Raw genomic sequence first — 19,844 nt, 5'->3', positions numbered from 1 at the left:
AGCTGGCAGCTTTTTCTGGAGCTCAGCTTTGCTACTGTGGACCCTTATCCTCCTCTTTCACCAAACGGATTCCAGGAAGCAACTGAGGCTTAAATTAATCTGTGGCCCCGGCTCCCAACTTGCAGATCAGCCAGCACTTTGGGTGGCTTCTCTGTCTACAAAACCATGTTGTGGCCTGACTCTGCAAATGGGCATTAAGCTCCATAAGCAGAGTGTACTTCTGTAGCCAAAAACCTGGCTCTTAAACTCGTCCAGGCACAGCAGAGAAGCTACAAAAGGAAGCTTCTTCCTAAACATGGGGGGGGGGGGAGAGGAGGTTGGCCGTTTTGCCGGATTAAATTTGCTCCCAGTGCTGACCCCAAGAAGAGATGAAAAGTACAAAACAAGCTGGAATTAAAGGCTTTCTGCAATCTGTCCCCCATCCTACTCCCTATCCCCTCTCCTCTCGGTATAGAAAAAATATGCAAGGGTGAATAAAAAGAAGGCTTTAGTTGTCTGGCGATGAAGCTACGGCTTTCTAGCCCTTGCCACCCCCTTCGTGGAGAGGATCATTCTAAGAAGGAACACAAAATGTGACACTGTCTTTCAAATACCCAGAGCAAGGGATCAAGAAGGAAGCAGAAATAAGGTTGCCTCTACCTGTAGGTACCACATCAGAGCAGAAACTGAATCGACTCTCTACAGCAATTGATGCCTCTGGAGATGGAAGCGACTAATAGACATGTGACAGTCCTAAATGATCAATTTGTGGTTACCTCCTCCCCACAGGTTCTTGCTGCTTGCTGACAGAGGATGCTGCAGGAAGTGAGGCTCAACTTGCCTTACCAAGCTGAGCTGATTTAAACCTGGCAATAACTGGTACCTTCCCACCTTCTTCTCTGCGACACGTAAGCCGCAACAGAGCGGGATGGGGTGGCGGCGGCACCTAGATAAAGATGGCTTTTTAAGAAAAGGGTGTGCAACAAAATGTTGCAGCATGGAGTGATCCTGGTCAAGATTCTAGGCAGTAATCTGAAGTGGAGAGTGTGCGGGGAGAGTCCCCCTTTTGAGCCCCCTCCATTCAAAGTCTCACCTTGTCTTTAGATAAAACGTTCGGACGTGATTCATATATATAGACTGATGTGCCCCCCCCCCCAAGCAGCTTTCCTCATAAAGCTGGAAAAGGTCTATTTCTATATTTATTGAATTCAGTTTATCATCAATGCACATTTTGGGAATCTGCTCTCTGATGGGCAGGCTCCCCCCACCCCCAGTCAATTTCCAAGGCAGCTTTTTGCCTGCCTGCCCCCCACCTCTGTTTAGCCAAGATAGTGGGTTTATTGTCAATTTATTAATTACTTCATTTCTCCAGTAAGAAGCCTGCGGAATGATTTTTCTAGAGGCAGCTGAGGCTCTGCCATTGTGTCGGCCGAGGAGCTGCGCGTGGCTGACGTCACGATTCATTTTCCCCATGACTGATGAAGGCGGCTCTTGATGCCACGTTGTGCATACGAATCAGGAAGTGTTCCCCTGGCACAGAATGCCAGGCAATCCATCTTCACACTGCCACTCAGAGCGGCCAAGAGGGAGAGAGAGGGGAGGAAACTTTTGCTGTTGGCGATTGTTCCAAACAAATTGCTACACTGGCTCCCCAGAGCCACGCTCCAGGCGATGCTGTGGTGTTTGCGATGGCAACTGCTCTTCATGCCAATCTCAGAAGAGGACGGTAGAGCAACAATGGTAGCTCCAACTTAAGTTTACCAGATTCCCTTATTGGAAACAAAGGATTGTAGCACCGGTTTGCAATACAAATGAATTTGCTCGGAGCTAACGCATCATCAAGTAGAATAGGCCACGGCAGGTGAACCAGGAACCTTGTGGTCTCAGGATGCTAAGCTAAGCTACCTGGGGCTGTGGATGATCAGGCTTCAGGGCCCAATCCACAGGAGGGAATGACACCATGCAACACCAGCTCTCTGGTTGGCAGGCAGTAGGAAGTGTCTGTGCTGGCAGGACTGTGAACTGCCCCTGATCAGCCAGGCTTGGGATGGATACTAGGATCCTGGCCTGCCTTTGCCTGAAAGCAGGATTTTTCTGTCTGCAACACACTCGGTTCAGCTTCCACAGCTTCCAGCTCAAGCCTTCCTTAGTTCCATAGCACAGGGGGCGTTGGGCTGAAGAATGAACCCTCCAACCTTACGTTAACAATTCCGATATCGCTTGATTGTAAGGAAACCTCTAAAAATACAAAACACAGAAATTATTGATAAAAAGTGTTAAAAAGCAGCTATTTAAAAATATTCCGGTTGACATCCACAGTAGCTAAAAAGAAATAAAACACATGTACCACTCTAGGCAACGGGGATGGCCACCCACAGCCTTGGCCTGGCTGTGACAGAATGCAATAGGAGCCACTAACTTGATGTATTACCTTTGCCGACTGCAGTTGTTTTCAGCGCTACTTTTCACTGTCATCAACTGTGTTTTATTACTGCTGCTTTATAGGCTACTGCAAACAACACCAGAATTATAATCTTTAGAAAAATATTGAAGAAATGTTTAAGTAAACAAACTATTGCCAACCTTCCAATTATTTTGCCGATGGCCATGTTTTGTTTTGCTCTGAATTTTCAAATAGGGCAGGCAGGAGAGACCTTGGCAGGTTAACAGGACGAGCTGGCTTCATAACTGACCCTAATAAGATGCCTCTAGAAAAATGATGGGCTTGCTGTGTGCTGGTGAGCAAGGCGCCCTTCTCTTTGTGTGGTAATATCAGCCTGAGCACCGCCATCCATCATCCTTTATCACAGCGAGAGCTGTGATGCCGCAGAAGAGAAGCAGCAGCTGCACCCTGGAAATGAAGGCGTGTAGAGCACCCGTGGGTTACAAAGCCCCCTAAAAAAATCCAGCTCTTGCTACACTGGCCTGCACAGCAGAAGGAAGTTTTGATTTTGGCCTGGTGAGGCCTCAAGAGAGACTCCATTAAAGTAGGCCAGGCTCACATGTCCGAGGAAGCTGAGTTGCAAGAGCATCTGGTAAATCCATTGCCTCCTTTGATGGTAAATCTCTGCCCTTCCTTCCTTCCTTCCTTCCTTCCTTCCTTCCTTCCTTCCTTCCTTCTCATTTGTAAATTTTAAAAATAAACAAAAGAGCATCAGACTACCTCCTAGAGGAGTTCAGCCAAGAAATGGCCTCCAAAATGTCACTCTTTCCTTTCACACAAATCACAATAACTGACCAAGTAATTTTCCGTGATTGGAGGTTCTTTCCGGAAGAGCCCCAAAGATGTGTTCATCACTTTCCCTCATCTTGCCTGGACAGCAGAATAAGATGCATTTCAAGAAGGCATTTCGCAAACATCTTTCACGACTCCCTCTTTCTTGGGGAGACCTGCTCTCTTTATTCATCTTGCCCCAAACTCTTTCAACTGCTTTCTTCTCATTATTGCCCTGAAATCTTTCCCAAAGCCCCTTAAAATCACTACCCAGACCTTACTTATTCACTTGACATCCTCATTCTCTTTCTACAAACATGCCGCTACAATCAGCCCTCATTTTCCCCTCTCCAGTACCACTTTTACCCCCTCAGTCAAATCTCCTCTCTACCCCATTCACCCAATTTCTCCTGATTTTTGTATGTGTTCCTAGGATTGCTTCTAACAATAACTCTTGTACTGGTTTTAATTCTTCCAAGCTCAGCCTAGCATTGGTGTGCTGTTTGCTGACTGCGTTTAATGTTTTTAGTAAATGTGCCAATTTGCTTTTGAGATAATAAGCCAATTTCCTTTTTTGACATAATAAAATTCTGCTTCTGATTCATCACTGTTACCTGTGTTCATTCTTGGGGAGCCAAACACTGGAGCGCATCCAGGTCTCATTGTCAAAACAGCCCTAGAATCGAGTGTCAGGTTGCAAGTGAGAACTGCAGGCTTCCATGTAAACTGCACAGTTGATATAAAAGTGACACTTTATTCATAGAACCCCTGTCTCGAAAGGGTACAGGAAGAGCAATTAACAGAAGGTGAGGAGGACTCATCCGGCACAAGGTAAAGGTCAAAATCTCAATCTTCTACTGCAGACTAAATCAGCACAAAGCATTCCCTCCCAGTCCTTGGATTTCAGATACTGTCAGAGAAGCCTTGGGGCCAAAGGGGGAGAAAAGACAGCCTCAGAGCAGGACGTGTGCTCAGGGGTCCGGATATTAAAGAAACCTGAAGGATCACAGGACACTTATTTGCATTTGTCCTTTACCAGCTAACAAGTTGGGCTGCAACCAGACAATCATTCTCTCTGGCTTGGGTGTCTTTACCAGCCAGCAGGGGCTCTCCATAACCCCTCTGAAACCTCATAAATGTACTCTTTTTGGGGGGGGGAGGTGAGTAGATGTTGTCCCCCATTCCCTAGCTATCATTGGCCACAAAGATCCAATATGAGTAAGAAGAGTGGGGTGGGGAGATCTCTTTGGCCCCTTCTTTGAGAAACCATTAAAGGCAGAAACTGGAAAATTTCAACTTAGGTGAGAAGAAACAGCACAGCCAAAGCAGGACTAGGCCACAGTCTGGCGACTGAAGAGGTCGAGGGTGACAGCACTGAGGAAGGCTGGGATGCTGTCCTGCTGCAGAAGGTGGAGGTCGATTAGCTCTTGGACTGTCCGTGAAAACTCGGTTTCCAGTAGCTGCATCTTCGCATGGGGGGCTCTGGATGCCTGCAGGGGGGAAACAAGAGGAGGGGGGGTGGGAGAAGGGAAGCGAAGCTGTTAATTCATGACTGCCAGTGTTGTTCTCCCAGGACGCCCGCACATTCCAGCACCCTCGCTGCAGAGACTCCTACAGCATATCTTATTCTAATCAAGGTAGCGTTATCTACTGCTGGGCAGGTGTTCAACACACAATTTAATTGGGCCATTATTAAGATTCTGCATTTCCAAAATCTCTGAACAATGCTCCCTTGCGCAAGCCTCAGATGAATAATGAATTGCCGAGCAGTGGGAAGAATGTTGAGAACGTTTTGAAAACAAACTTGAAAGCGGCTGTCGAGTTAACGTGTGCAGAAAAAGGAGCGCCACTGAAGGTAATCTATCAAAAAAACCAGTCTCAATGGGATTGGAATATACAAACAGCTCTATCCCCTGTCTCCATGAAAGATTGATGGTCTTAGCCCTTCAGCCCCCTCCCCTCGTTCTTCCCAAAGATCTGATAATTCAACCTTCACTACTTCCATTAGATTTCTAAACAGCTCAGCGGCATATACACCCAAGTCGGTTTTGATGAGTTGTTGTTTTTTATAATCAGGAAGGCATCTTGTTCAAAAGCAGCCACAGAGCTGCTTCATGCATTTAAGCCTCACATCAGAAACAGTATGTGAAAAATGCAGCCTGGTTTTGTGCTTTCTTGAGGCGGCAGTACCCAAACAGCCATTAGCAAGGGTCCCCAGGCCCAGTTCAAAGGGACAACCTTTCCTTTGCCGCCAACCCAGGAACCCACCACCACCCGTCCTGCTAGAGCAGAGCCAGGCTGAAGGGGGAATTTTGAGGGCAGAGAGGCAGAGCTGCTGATGGACCCTTGCTTTGTACACAGAAGACTTGCCAGGGGTAGCCCAGCAGGCAAACCACTGTGGAGAGAGGTGTTTGGAGGGTGAAATGACTCAAGTGGAAAGTGGGCCAGAGAAGCTGGACCCCACAAGGAAAGGAGCGCTGAGCAGTAAGGTCTCAGGCAAGAAATTCCAGCTCAAAACTCAGGGAAATTTGGTCCCTCTCAAAACTAAGGGTATTTCAGGAGCACAAGGTATTCCAAGGTTCACAGGGGATGTTTGAATCCTCTCCACCTTTAGCACTATTCTAGCTCCAAACCTACAGGCAGTTTAAAAAACCTAGAATGTCCCAGAATGAGACTTTAAGAGAGAGAGAGAGAGAGAGAGAGAGAGAGAGAGAGAGAGAGAGAGACTAGATGACTCTTGTGGTCCTTTCAAACTCTACAATTCTATAATTCCATGCCCAGATGGTGGCTACAGGTCCTTTATTAAAATCAAAGAAGAGTTGACCACTGCCTTGATAACCCTCCTCCAAAACCTTTGGAGAATGGCTTGTATCCATCTAAGTTCTACCCAGAGTACATCCACTGAAATTAATTGTCCCAAATTAGTCATGTCCAGTGGTTTTTTTTCCAGGGGGTACTCAAGGTATGCAGTACAAGCACCTCTTGTCTGGCTGTCTGTCTGTTTGTTTGTTTGTTTGTTAAAAAGTGTGACAATTACTGTATTAACTTCATGTTGAGTTATTTTTCTAGGAAAAAAACACTGGGACTCATGTCCATTAATTTAAATGGGTCTAATCAGAGTAGAAAATAGTTGGATACAACTCAATTTTGTGTGCTCTGAAATTGCCCAATTGCCTTCCAATATAATGTCTGTGGATGGGGTGGTGGCAGGATTGCCCCTAACTCCCCACCACCCCCAAGGATAGTATGAGGTGCCGAATCTCACCTTCCTTCCTTCCTTGGTTGGGGAGCCTGTGCCCCCACCCCATGCATGATGGACTGCAGCAGCTCCCTGACCATTGGTCATGCTGGTTGGAGCTGATCAGTGCCAGAGTCCCACAACGATGTTGGGAGGGCCGCAGGTTGATGGAAATAGGCTCAAAAGTGCATAGGCAGTGGAGGGGAGAGCAAACACCAGGAAGAACTTCCATCAGGAAACATCAGAAAGAACAGTAAGAGCTGACTGACAGTGGGACGGACTCCCTTGGGAGGTGCTGGGCTTCCTTGGAGGTTTTTGAGCAAAGGTTGGCTGGCCATCCACTATGGATGCTTTAGCTGAGATTCCTGCCTTGCAGGGGTTTGGAATCGATGACCCTCAGGGTCCCTTCCAACTCTACAATGCTACAACTCTATGATTCAATGGTGGCTGAATGGGCTTTTTATGGGCTGGGGACAAAGTTCCTTGAAGCTGCCAATGACAAGCGAAACCCAACTGAATGATGTAAAACGGTAAATTGTGCAAATGTGTTACACGCCTGATCATGCAAACAGCCTTTCCATTATTCAAGAAGCCATATGAACCCAACACATGAAAAATCTTGATAAGCATTTTTCACACACACACACACACACACACACACACACACACACTGCTGTCTACTGCCTGGCAAAACTATATTTTCAGTTTATCATTCTCTTAAAGTCAAATGATCCCCCCTCTAGCTTCAAGGGTCTCTCCTGGCCCTGCAGCCCAAGATCCTTTCTACTAGAGATGCCAGGAAAGGATCCTGGAACCTTTTGCACAGACAGCAGGCATTCCCCACTGAATTGCACTCCCTCCTTGGCACTTCCAGCCTGTACTTCTTCTGACACACTGGTTGTAAATCCAGAGCTGGCTTTCTGCCTGCGTGGCAGGGCAGTGTGTGTGTGTGTGTGTGTTTGTGTGTGTGTGTGTGTGTGTGTGTGTGTGTGAGAGAGAGAGAGAGAGAGAGAGAGAGAGAGAGAGAGAGAGAGAATTTGCAGCCCGTGATGGTGCCATGTCCTGGCATCCCCTTGGAGAGAAGAGGCTTTAGCTGCCTTTGCTTTTCTGCATGAGACAAGATTAGCTGTCTTCGGAGAGAAGGAAAACACCATCAATCTTCCTTTTAACACTGGATATTGGTAAATTATTCAGGGCTTTATATTTTTTAATATATATTCCTTTTGGAAGGCTTGTGCTACGGATACAGCAGAACACCAGCTCTCAGTCGTTGAGTGAACCAGTTGCTTCGGAAATAGTGCCTTTCGGCTTTTGTTCCACTCCATCTACCTGCCACTGAAGGAGAGGAAGGTTCCCGAGGGGCCAAAAGCTCAGTGGTGGGTAATGGTTGCCTGAGAGAAGGGAGCGGCCCATGATCCAACTGCCCTTTCTCTCTTAGCTGCACAATAAACTTTCCAGCCCATTCATTCTTTGTGTCCTCTCCTCTAATGACGGCTAGTTTCTCTGGCTGGTTTGGATGGTACCTGATCCTGGTCATGCTCATACACATACACAGAGAGAACAAAGGTGCACCCGTCTCCTCTGCACAACGTCCAATGTCACCAGACCAACATGGGGGGAAGTAATGTCTGCACGTGGCCTACGCACATAAACTCCAATACAAGCAGACATAGGTGACTTGGTCGAGATTACTCTTCAGTCACTACAGACCTGGAAGCCACCTATATTGGAAACAGATATTTGGGGACCTACCAAACAATTCTGTCGTGCTGGTGATGCTGTTGCAACCCACCTTAGATCAGGTCACAACTAGTGCTGGGCGATATCAGCTTTTCAACATTGCAATGTATCACCAGCAGAGGGGGGAACAAACTGCATTGGGCCCAGCCCCACAAAACACTGGGCTGAAACCACCTCAGCTCCTTTGGTAGGAGCAGAAGTGGCTTCATTCCAGCATCTCGTGGGGTCAGGGTTGATGCAGTTTGTTCCTTCAGACGCCAGCAGCAGAGGGAGTCCTTCCTCTGCCAATGTCAGGCATGCTGAAGGAAGAATGAGCTGCACTGGCTCTGGTGCCTCACGGCTCATTCGTCTCTCTGTTACAGATAGGTAGCCGTGTTGGTCTGCCATAGTCAAAACAAAAAAATTCCTTCCGGTAGCACCTTAAAGACCAACTAAGTTAGTTCTTGGTATGAGCTTTCGTGTGCAAGCACACTGAAGAAGTGTGGGTATCTGAAGAAGTGTGCTTGCACACGAAAGCTCATACCAAGAACTAACTTAGTTGGTCTTTAAGGTGCTACCGGAAGGAATTTTTTTGTTTCGTCTCTCTGTGTGAGGGCCAGAGCGCAATGGCGCCTTCACCTGGTGATATATCGTGGGTGAAACCACCACCGTTCCTGACTCAGGAGTGAAATACCGCTGGGTGAAGGAGCCATTGCGCTCTGGCCACCAAACCGATCCCAGGTGATATATCAACACAACACCCATGTCTAGCCACAAGCTTGTAGTGATCCACCAGTCTTAAGACCGATTTGTCAGTTTTGCCAAAGAGATCAACTCTATTTAGTTCTGGACCCCACAGCCCTGTAAGGATGTCTAGGGATGGCAGTGGCAGAGTACAGGAATAGAGCCAGTATCTACAATCAATAGAATCAAGGAATGAAGTTTTTCCTGGACTGTACCATTTCAGTCTGCAGGTGAGGATTTGTATTTTCTTGTAATTCTCACCATATATTTTTTTTGGGGGGGAGAGAACATTGTGCACAGAAAATTAGGATACCATAAAGAGGCACCCAGACTAGCCTTCTCCCTGCCACACCCATTTTCTATGTCATTTTGTTTCCTTGTTTGCACAAGAGATACTCAATGTGAGCCTCTGCCTTCCCACCTTAAGTGGTGCCCCACCGAGAAAAGCTTTACCACTCAACTGAGGTGGAATCAAACAGCCTAGAGAAAAGGTACCAACTCCAAGCATCCACTGACCACTGGCAATGCTGACAAAGGGGCTGATGGGACTTGTAGTCCAACTTCTGGAGGGCATTGGTGTGGCTACCGCTGCCCAAGAGTCTAACTCATCCCACCTTCCCATCTCTGCTTCTTCATCCCTCTGTGGTGCGGCAGAGCTCTTCCGACAAGCCTGAATAGCTTTCCTAGCTGTCAACGCACAGCAAGTCTCGCCCTCCTCCCTGACCCAAGCCAAGTGGGAAGTCAAGCGCACATTCAGTGCAGACGGGTGTCAGATGCTGCATCACATTTTTTTCCCTTTAAGGCCTCCGTGTTGAGAGGTTGCTGCATCCGACTGGCAGGGTCATGCCAACATCTCTAAAGACAACGCGGCGACATGCGAAACACAAAGGAGGATCAGTGTTGTCACTCGGCAATGAAACATACACGACTCCAGAGCATGTGAGTGTCGCGCGACTTACGACTGGAATGACAAGTATGCCACGTTGGTGGAGATTTAGAAAATGTAACCTTCTGAACCTCATTTGAGAGAACAGAAAGGGGCGCTTCATTCTTAACCATCAACAGAGAGAGGAATGCTGGGTGTGTGTCAAGGTGCATTTGAATATCATGCCTGGGATCCCCCCCATCCTTCTCTTTATAGAATGCAGCAGCAAGGGGTGGGGGGGCACTGAGCACAATTTTTTGAGGGTGGGGGCAGGTTTAACACTTTCCTCAGACTATGGTTATTTTTTAAACACTTTCCTCACACATACGCCACATTCCCATCCAAAATTGAAGCATTTCTCCCCAAAGCTGCTATTTATAGAAATCACAGAGGGAACTGGGGTGTGTAGTTTTGTGAAGGGTTAACCCGCTCCCCTTTCCCGCCGTGCCATGGTCCTGATTTGGATCACAGCACCCCTGGAGTTGCTTTTTTACAAATAGAGGTATGGAGATTGTGCAGTTTGCTTTAGGAAAGACACAATAAAAGGAATTTGCGCAATACGTGATCCCCTGATGGAGTTAACTTCCAAGGGTTATGATGAAGGACACTAGCTCGGATGGCATTAAACAGGGCCAGGCAGATTCAGTGGGGTTTGCCCAGGAGAATTACCTGGTGCACTGTATCACAAAGGCACTCTTTTCAAAGCAACCCCCTTGTTGCATTTTCTTAACCTTTTCCCTCACTTCACAACATCCTCCCGCTGATGGCCATTTTCATTGCCCTGCCATGGTCTGTATTTTCTAATCTCCACTTTAGCAGGCTTAGATCTTGTCACAGACCAACAAACCAATGTTAAAACATCCTTCCCTTCTTTTATTTGGAAAAAAGCACACAAACCCACAGTTTTGACCTTTTAGCAGGAAAATCCTTTGGTTTCTGCCTCTTGCTTTAGATTCTAAGATTTTTCTAAATGTCAGGAGCTAACTGTCTATGCGCAGCTGTCTCTGAAAACGGCAAAGCTGCCTCATAGAGAGACCACCAGCTTCTTCTGGAATGTCGACACACAGAAAGGGCAGCCTAGGAAACACAGCTGATGCATGAAACAAAATGCAAGGCACACAATCCTCTTTCAGGTTTCTCAGGTGTATGCACAAAATGTAGTCCTGAAAGTCACAACCATTTCAAAACGAAAACTCTGGGTGCAGAAGGACCTTGAGATAACGAAGGAGAGGAGAGCTGATTCCAAATGTTTGGGTCAAATGGTGTGATCGGGGTCAGCACATGGTCAGATATAACACTGTCGGTATCAAAGGACACATGTTTGCTTAGATGGGGAACCTGTGGCTCTCCAGATGTTGTTGGATTCCAATGCCCATGGCTGGTAGTCAGGGATGACAAGAGCTGTAGTCCAACATCTGGAAGGACAAAGGGAGTGGCTTAGATCCTGATGGCCCTTACTAGGGTTGGAGGAGAATTTTGTGGGGTCCACATTATAAGTGTGCTGATCTAATGAGAGAAAAGCCAGCCTTACTGTCCTTAGAACAGCAGCCAGCGTCTCTCACACACAGACATCTTTGAAGAGCAGACAATGGGACTCTCAGTAGATCTATCTCCTTTCAGCCCCAGGTGGTAACTATTGTGTGTTGCCTTTGCAGAGTGGAACAAGTGAAGGCGGAGCTGAGAGACAGGCACCAGGCAGGGAGGGCTCCAGCTGCAAAGAATAGGTTGATAGAAAATAGACCCATGACATGGCAGGGTCTTGTCTAGAGAGATGAACTGGTTCTAAGGAGAGATGAACCAGTGAGGGGCAGTAGTCAAGAGTGTAAGCCTCAACAGGTATTTCAGATAATGAAAAGTAGCCTTGCTTTGTGTTGAATACTGTGAAGCTCTCTCTCTCTCTCTTCCTGCATTGCAGGGGATCAGAGTAGATGACCCCCAGAGTCCCTTCCAACTCTATGATCCTATAACTTTTAGAAGTGGGAACATAAAGCTACCAAAATGTGAATTTGTCTTTCTAAAGGATTTTCCTAGTTATTGTCCCAAAACATAAGGATAATGGAAGGGCAGGAGAGGAAGTGATGGGAGAGACACAGGCACGTTAGTTCTGCAATGCAATCAGAGGAGACTTCTGAGAAGCGGAATAATTGCTCAAAACTTTGCTCTCCTGGGTGGTGATATCATTATCAAAATCCCCAAATTGAATCATGCCTCACTGATCAGCCTCTCCTAAGCATTAGGCCCTGCTCAAATATCATGTCCCTAGGTAGCTAGTAAATCACTATAATTAGGAGGTGTTCATTTAAAGTGATAGAAATATTAAAAACACCAAACAAGACAAATTGGCCCACGTGACGGGGTTCAGGCTGACAATACTTATGAGGTTGTCAGTAGCACTATTTTTCTTGATTCTTCTTCTTAGCAGCTGGTAGATTTTGAAGCCTCTGTGACATTACTTTGCACAGTCCTCTCTCCACCCCCCGCAGGACAGCTTAACAATGTGGCTCTAATAGGGCAGAGGTGGGATGGAACTGGATGCTTTAGTTGAGATTCCTGCCTTGCAGGGGGTTGGACTAGATGACACACAGGGTCCCTCCCAACACTACAATTGTATGATTCTGTGAACTGCAGTGTCCAGGTGACATGCAAGGGATTCTATCTATCCATCCATCCATCTGAGAAAAGAAGCTTTTCCCTGCAGTAATGCTTGTGTCTCTAGCTTCCTCCTGACTATAATATTCTCTTTGTAAGCTAAAAGTGGTCGGCCAGTTCTTTATAATAATTGCTTCTTGCCAAGACTTTTGACCCCGTGTCGCTGGCTTGATATATAAAGTGAATTTACGAAAGAAAGAGGGGGTAGGGAGTGGACAGCGATTAAAATGACTTCCAGGGAACGCAATGAAAAAGCTGCTCTTTCAGGGTGGGCAAGAAAGGAGAAGCTGGCTGACAGGGCCAGAAAGGAAATTGAATACCTGTGTGAGAGAGGCAAAGAGCAATCTGAAGTACAAAGCAAGATTTCTATCAACTGCACACTCGCTTTGCACTTCTTATTCAGCGTCTGAGAACCACCTGACCATCACCACCATATCTCCTTCTTTCTTTAGGATGGGAGACCCCTCCTTCCTGCCTTAAAACCAGGGGAACAATGAACCAGCTTTCACATACCAAAAATCAGAGAATGACACCCAACTGTGGCACACCCACGCAAAGAAAGCAACTGAGCTCACACCTGCACCTGTAGCTCCATTGCTCCCAAATCAAGAACAGGATGGATGCTGGGCAGCAGTTATTTCTGCTACAGGTAAGCACATGGCAGGGATTGTGCAGTGCTCCTTGGTCATGAGACAGGAATGACTCTGGGTTCAGAATTCTAATCTTCTGGGGATGAGGATGGGGGCCTAGAGCAGGGGTCAACAACCTTACCGTGCCTCGGGCCGGTGTCTCCTGTGCCGATCACGTGGCGGGACGGAGGGCAGGGCAGCGTGTGCCCAACCTGGATGTGCACCGGAAACAATGCTTGCGCATGAGCAAATAACGCTTGCGCATGTGCACAAGCTATTTCCGGTGCTCCTCCGACCCAGAAGTGGGCAGCCGCGCAGTGCCAGTAAGAGTGGGGGCAGCAGCGGGCATAGCCCTGGGCCGGATAAACGAGTCCCTTGGGCCTTATCCGGTCCGCAGGCCTTTGTTTGGGGACCCCTGGCCTAGAGCAAGAAAGGGGAAGTGCCTTCAGGAGCAGTCCCACAGGTTTCTACAAAAGCAGAATCACTGGCCCAAGAAGAAAGGCATTTCACTAGAATCACTTTGGAAAGGGATAGAGCCTGGGGTGTGTGTGGAAGAAGAGGGGCAGAGTTGGAAATGACCAAGAAAGCAGCACCAGATTGAGCAGACAAGAAAAAAAATATATGATTAAGGGATTTGAACTGGTGCTGGTTTGGCCCTCAAAAATACTGTAGGTACTTTTGAGACTCAAAAACAAACAAGGAGAATATTTGGCTCAGACCTAGTTAAAAATAAGCACTAAGGCAAAATCCTGATCCCAGAAACAGGAGTAGGTTCTGGCCTTTCAACTTTCTCCTGCCTACTTATAGGCGCAAGGCCATTTTGACAGAAACATTCCATTGCTGAAGGAAAGCATTTCATTGCTGACGACTCTGAGCACGCCTGTGTTGCATCTCCCGACCATCTGTGAGCCTGCCATATTGATCTGAGCTCACACTAGAAAAGAGAAACTACCACTAGCAGCATCTCCCTCCCCCCATCCAAGCCCTATAAAGGGGGCTGCCAGGCCATCTGTCTGCAACATCAGTAACACCAAAGAAGCCATTTGTAGGGCAGCAGAAGTACACTGTTAAAATCTCAAATTTTTTGCTTTGATAACCTTTGCCAACTTGCAATGATCCCACAAGCTTTTTCAGGGTATTTGATCTCACTAAGATCTCTTCTCCAACATAAAGATGAAGACACTGGGTATCTTTGCACATATTCTGGTCTTGTAATAAGGTCCTACCTGTGTTTCAAAATGAAGGAGAACTGAGAAGCCATAGATCGATCGATCTATCTATCTATCATCTATCTATCTATCTATCTATCTATCTATCTATCTATCTATCTATCTATCTATCTTAGATAGATATGGTCACAGCAGCCACTGCAGAAAGGAAATCAGTTTCTCAGGAGATGCTCCCAAGCTAGGCATCAATCCCCAAGCAAACATTAAGGAGCCGCCTTGCAGGATCAGACCAAGAGTCCATCTAGGTACCTAGGAAACTCCCCTGCTTCCTAGTACTTTTAATACAGATGCAGACGATTGAGTGTGAGACCTTTGGCGTGTGAACCATGCACCCCACTGCTGTGCTCTGGTCCTCCCTGCCCCAAGGATCTACTTCTGTAGATGCTCATAGGCAGAGCATAATGTGCCTGCTGTTCACCCTGAGCATCCTGTGATCAGAGACAAATGGCCTCTGATTACAGAAGCTCTATTTTGGCTTGTCAAGGCCAATGTTCATTGATGATAACATAAAACCATATTGAGAACATTTTATTTCTTATATATGGCTCCTTCATCAGGCCCCAGGGGCAGGACATAAAAAACAATGATTTATTTTTTTTAACGAGCAGATAGCACATTGTAGGTTGCTGTGCCTGGTTTGAGGAAAGAGGCCATGCGGCCCTACTTCTCTGGGATATTTTTGAATAGCTTTCTTAGTTTGTGATGCTATTTTAGGGGTGTTGCTATATTTCCTGCATCTCTCTCCCTTGCGCCCCACTGGCTTTCCTCCTCGACCTCCTTCCAGGTAGTTAAAGAATAAAATAAAAAAAGTGAGGGTGACAACCTGCAGCTTCCAGCTGGAGGGCCTTCTAGGTGATTCACGATGCAGGTGGGTTGTTGAAGACCTCAGGATTCATCGGCTGCCAAACAGAAATCATTTCCCTTGTTTCTTGTGACAAGCTCCTCTCTTTGAAAGAGACTGTGGGGGTGAATATTGGGGGGGGGGGAATAGGATGGGAATGGGGATAAAGTGGTGCTTTACTCATGATGGGTGAGTTGCTCTACAATCATGCTGAAGAAGAGCAGGTATGATTAATCCGTTTGGCAGCTGTTTTGCACAGTGTAACTATCCTTGCAAAGGTTGAATGGAGTGGGCGGGTGGCACCAGGCTCCGGGGACCGATGCTGGCGTAGGGAGTCCACTGGCACTTAAGCACGTGGATCCGACAGGCAATAATTGCATGAAAAGTTTGTCTCAACAGAAGAAGAACAGGCACTTTGGCTGCCCATCTCCAAGACACAAGGAATTGTTTTGTAAAAGCAACATACGGGGTTGATAGCAAATCTCATTGGTACTTCACACTAGGTTTAGTCATCTTTGCTCTTCTACGTTCTTATTTCGTCTCAGCCTAGTGCCCTTAGGCAGAACCTCAGTATAAATTAAGAAACAAGAACAGCAGCATGTGCTTCGTCACTTGCATGCAAAGTCAGAGACACCAAGAAGAGGATTTAGGTCTACAAGGGAGGGAAGGAGAGGGAGAGGGAGAGGAAGAATTATTGTTCTTCAGATGAGGAAAAGAAAAAAGGGAAACCCAAGATGATATTGGTTGCTACTTCTCTAAAGCAGTGGGAGGGTGGCCTTGATGGAAGGCTTCCACCAGCCAGGGTCTAGCACGTCACATCTTGGGTCACCAACACTGTGGTTCCTCAGAAGCTCAGGCTAGTTAGACTTTAGGGGCTTGTGTCCAGGAAAAAGAGGACACATGGCAACCCTTTTCCCTTTGGGGCTGCAGTGCTAGCTCCAAAGAAGTCAGTTGATCTCCCAGCTTGAATACTGTCAGCTGATTCTCCAAGCCAATCAAGGCACACCAGGCTCTAAAAGCCAAGCCAGCTCATACGTCCAAGGAACATATCTTATGCATGAGCTGCCTACCCTCCTGCTTTCTGCTCTTGACCTTTGTCTGCTTGGCCTGGTGCCTGACCTCTGACCTGTCTGCGACCAGATCCACTGCCCCTCTGAACCTTCCCTATCTGTGCCCAAGGGGCACCCCAGCTGCATCCTGCCAAGAGCTGGCACTGTCGGAGCTGAGCTGTATAGGCAGCTACTGAGTGGGAGTCCAGAGCCAGGAACTGAACTGAATCTGAGCCAAGGGAATCAGAAAAGAAGCTGAGAGCTGGTGCCAGGAACAGCCATAGTTACTCAAGCAAATTCCTGAACAGGAAGGCTTTAGATGGCCCAGGGTAGCTGTACAGAAAACGGGGGTTTCTTAGTTCTAGACCTAGTGGCTGCCCATAGAAGCACCGGAACCAGGTTACAGATGCAGTCAAGCCTGCGAGGAGATGAAGGTTGTGTCCCACAGAGTGGGGATCAAAGTTGGATGGAGCCCTGGAGAAGATCTGCAGGAGGGTAAGTCTAGAGGGAAAGTGGGAACTAAACTAGATGCAGTAAGCAACAGGGAGCTGGTACCCCCTCATGTCTCCTCTGCTCTCCCAACGCCACATGAGAATACTGCACAATGCGACATGCTGCCCTTGCCACCACAGAGAACTTGTATCAGCTCCTTGACCCATGTTACATCTAACCTGGCCCTCAATCAGGAGCCAGGGGCCTGTGCCAAGATGTCCATCTGCGTTGGGATGGGAGAGAAGAAGTGGTCAAAAAGGCCTGCCAATAAGCAGAGCAACTTCTAGGGAGAGAGGCAGAGCAGGAAGAAGCAGGTCAACAAGTGAAGGTACCTTGAGCATGACTGGGGAAGTAAGCCCAGAGGAAGGCTGGTTGTTGTCCAGTCAAAGACTCAGGCCTGACCAGGAAGGAGCAATAGAAAGGGCAAGTCAGGAGGAACCCACGTAATTGTTTGGGAGAAGGGCCATAGTTCAGTGGTAGAACACCTGCTTTGCATGTAGAAGGGCCCTGGTTCATTCTATGAAGTCTGAAACCTTGGAGAGCTGCTGCCAGTCTGTGTAGAGAAATACTGAGCTAAACTGACATATTGTCTGACTCCAGCCTTCCTAAGTCTGGATCATTGTGGTGCTGTGTTGGCCCCTTGGAGGACAAGACTGTTTCTTCTTCCCCCTCCCTGGAGTATTGGGCTTGCTCTCCAACGCGCAGACCACTTCGAATCCAGGCTGATCCAGACAGCATCTTACCCATCACAAAATGCCCATTCACATTGTTGATTTGTAGCGCTTTGCAAATCACATTTAACCTCCTGCTGCCCTCGCCAAGCTCCTACTTTGGCATCAGAATGGTTTCGGCTAACCTAACAGGTAAGGTGACACCTTTCGTCAAGCAAGCTTAAACGTTATCGCCTTAATTAATTTCAGCCTTATTTTATGAGTTTGGCGTGGCACTGAGCAGCTATAACCAGCCTCAGTGTCTTCCACAAGGTACCGAGTAGACTCGGGAAATGATTCAACAAGATCAGCAAGCCGTGCATGACAGAAAACAGAAAAGTGGGATGCTGGGAAGATCAATTAATTTGACAGCCCTCAATGATATTTTTCTCTCCCAAGCCAGGCCTGAAATTCATTATTGTGCTAATACTTGGAGGCTGGGAGTCAGACACAGCAGCACTTAAATCCCTTCCTGCTCCAGTGACTGCTGCCTTCTCCAGGATGGCTCTCCCGGCAGCTTTACAAAGAAACCCAGAGCCAATTTCAGTACTGGAAGGCAGCAAAGTTAACAGACAAGCAAAGGAAGCCCCTAGACGGAAGGTTGAGTGACAGACGCATATAAGTTGTCTTCAGATAACAGAACTCACCATTCCAGAAAAGGTTTCCTTTTATCTACCTCCTTGGTGTCCTAACGGAATGGCTTCGACTGCTTAACTAAGGGAAACTGTCCTGAATTTTTTATTTTGGCCTGGGATTTCTACCTTTTGGGTTCTCCTTCAGGAACTAGAAGTGAAACATTTTCCCCAAATCCAGGCTCTTTACTGGGGGAACTGGGGGCTTGAGTGGGAAGCTGTAGCCAGCAGAAGGGTGCAGTTACTGATCAGGCAAAAGGCAAAGGCGAAGCTCTTGATACCTATCCTGACATCTAGAACGGATGTTTTAAAATGTTGTAAGCCACCTTGAATCCAAACTTGGGGGAAAGTTGGGATATAAATATATTAAATAATAAATATGACTAATAATATACCAGGTCTGGCCAATTCAAAGGCTTCATACTGGTTGTACATTGCAGGAGTTGAGATTGCCCACTGCTGTTAAGGCTCTGAACAGCCACAGTCTTAGTTCAGAGGAAAAAATCCTAGCCCCAGTTTCCCCATGCTGATGCCTTCCTGATTTTTGGGATTCCAACTCCCATTACTACTGACCATGCTGGCTGGGAATTATAGCCCAAAATATGTGCTTGGGAAAGGCTGCCCTAGCCTGAACACACAAGGTCCCAGTTCATGCTTTCTTCGGTTTGATAGACCCTTAAGCCCAGCCAGCTTTTAACCTAGAAAACCACACACTCCATACTTATAGATAGCCCTTCCATTTGGGATTTGTTGCCTTCAATTGGGATGGTGTTGGAGGCACCATGATACAGATCCTATAAAAACAGGTAAATCCACACAAATGCCAACATTTGTATTCACACCACTGTTGGAGATATCTAGCGCTATGTTTGGTTGAAAGCCTACTGCAGCTTTCGGAGATGTGAATAATTCTCACTTCATGCTAGAGCTCCTCTCCTGACGGGGCTGCCACCCCCCCAGCTCAGCTCCTTTTTGCTAGAGGTGCACTGGGGAAAAGATTTATGCAGACACCATCTCTGCAATTATGGACAGCAGAAAAGGCGCCCAGATATCATACAAAGTGATGCATTTTCGCCAGCAGGCCTGTATGCATCACAGATCCAGTAACAGCTGTCACACTCCGGTCTCGTCTGAGCTCCAATACTGCCTTGGCTTTATTAAATGCTCTTTCAGATAGATGCTCTCCTTTCCCTTCCCTGCCACTTTCCCCATGTGACTGTATTCTCTTCACCAGATTTCTCAGGGCGACAGGAAACGTCCCAACTTCAAAGGGGAGATGGTGTGATTGGTGACTGTTTCCATCACATGGTGTTACATTTTTAATGCTTATTTCTTTCGGCAACACGTAGCTAATTAGCAATGACCTAGAGGCAGCCAAACCGCTCAAAAGGCAATCTCTGCAGCCCTTGGGCATTCTTTAAAATCTGGCTTCTCTCACTGCATCACATCTTTCAGTAATCATCCCTGATGCCCAAAGAAGACAATCTGTTACCTCTTGAAGAGGGCTAAGAAAGTGACAAGGTGATCTGGGGAGAGCCTGAGCAGTTATTTATTTCGAAGGGAGTGGGAACAGGCCTCTTCAATAATCTCTGCCGACCAACAGCCCACTCCTCCTTGATCTTCTGCTTTCCAGTCTTAGCTTCATTCTTGCCAATATATTTTATTGTTCTAAATTAACTACAGAACAGACCTCCTTTTGGCATCAAATGGGTTTTAGCCAGGAGGAGGAAAAATCAAATGTTTCCAAATATGTTTCATCTAGAGACATAAGTGCCTTAAACAGCTTTCTGCGAT

General features: G+C 47.0%; 1 protein-coding gene across 2 annotated transcripts in view; it reads right to left on the bottom strand.

Annotated features, from left to right (window-relative positions):
* Positions 1–3,927: 3,927 nt before the first annotated feature.
* MAD1L1 (mitotic arrest deficient 1 like 1) overlaps positions 3,928–19,844 on the bottom strand; it is a 464,357-nt gene continuing 448,440 nt past the window's right edge. For both annotated transcript variants that reach the window (XM_083474732.1, XM_083474733.1), the window contains exon 18: positions 3,928–4,683. In XM_083474732.1, coding sequence (XP_083330858.1) covers positions 4,525–4,683 — 159 coding nt within the window. In that variant the 3' untranslated portion in view covers positions 3,928–4,524. The remainder of the gene's footprint in view (positions 4,684–19,844) is intronic.

Source organism: Podarcis liolepis (assembly GCF_965112155.1).
Source record: "Podarcis liolepis genome assembly, chromosome: 14".
In the NCBI taxonomy this organism is placed as follows: domain Eukaryota; kingdom Metazoa; phylum Chordata; class Lepidosauria; order Squamata; family Lacertidae; genus Podarcis; species Podarcis liolepis.
Note: the sequence above shows the minus strand (reverse complement) of the source record. Positions and strands in the feature narration are given on the sequence as shown.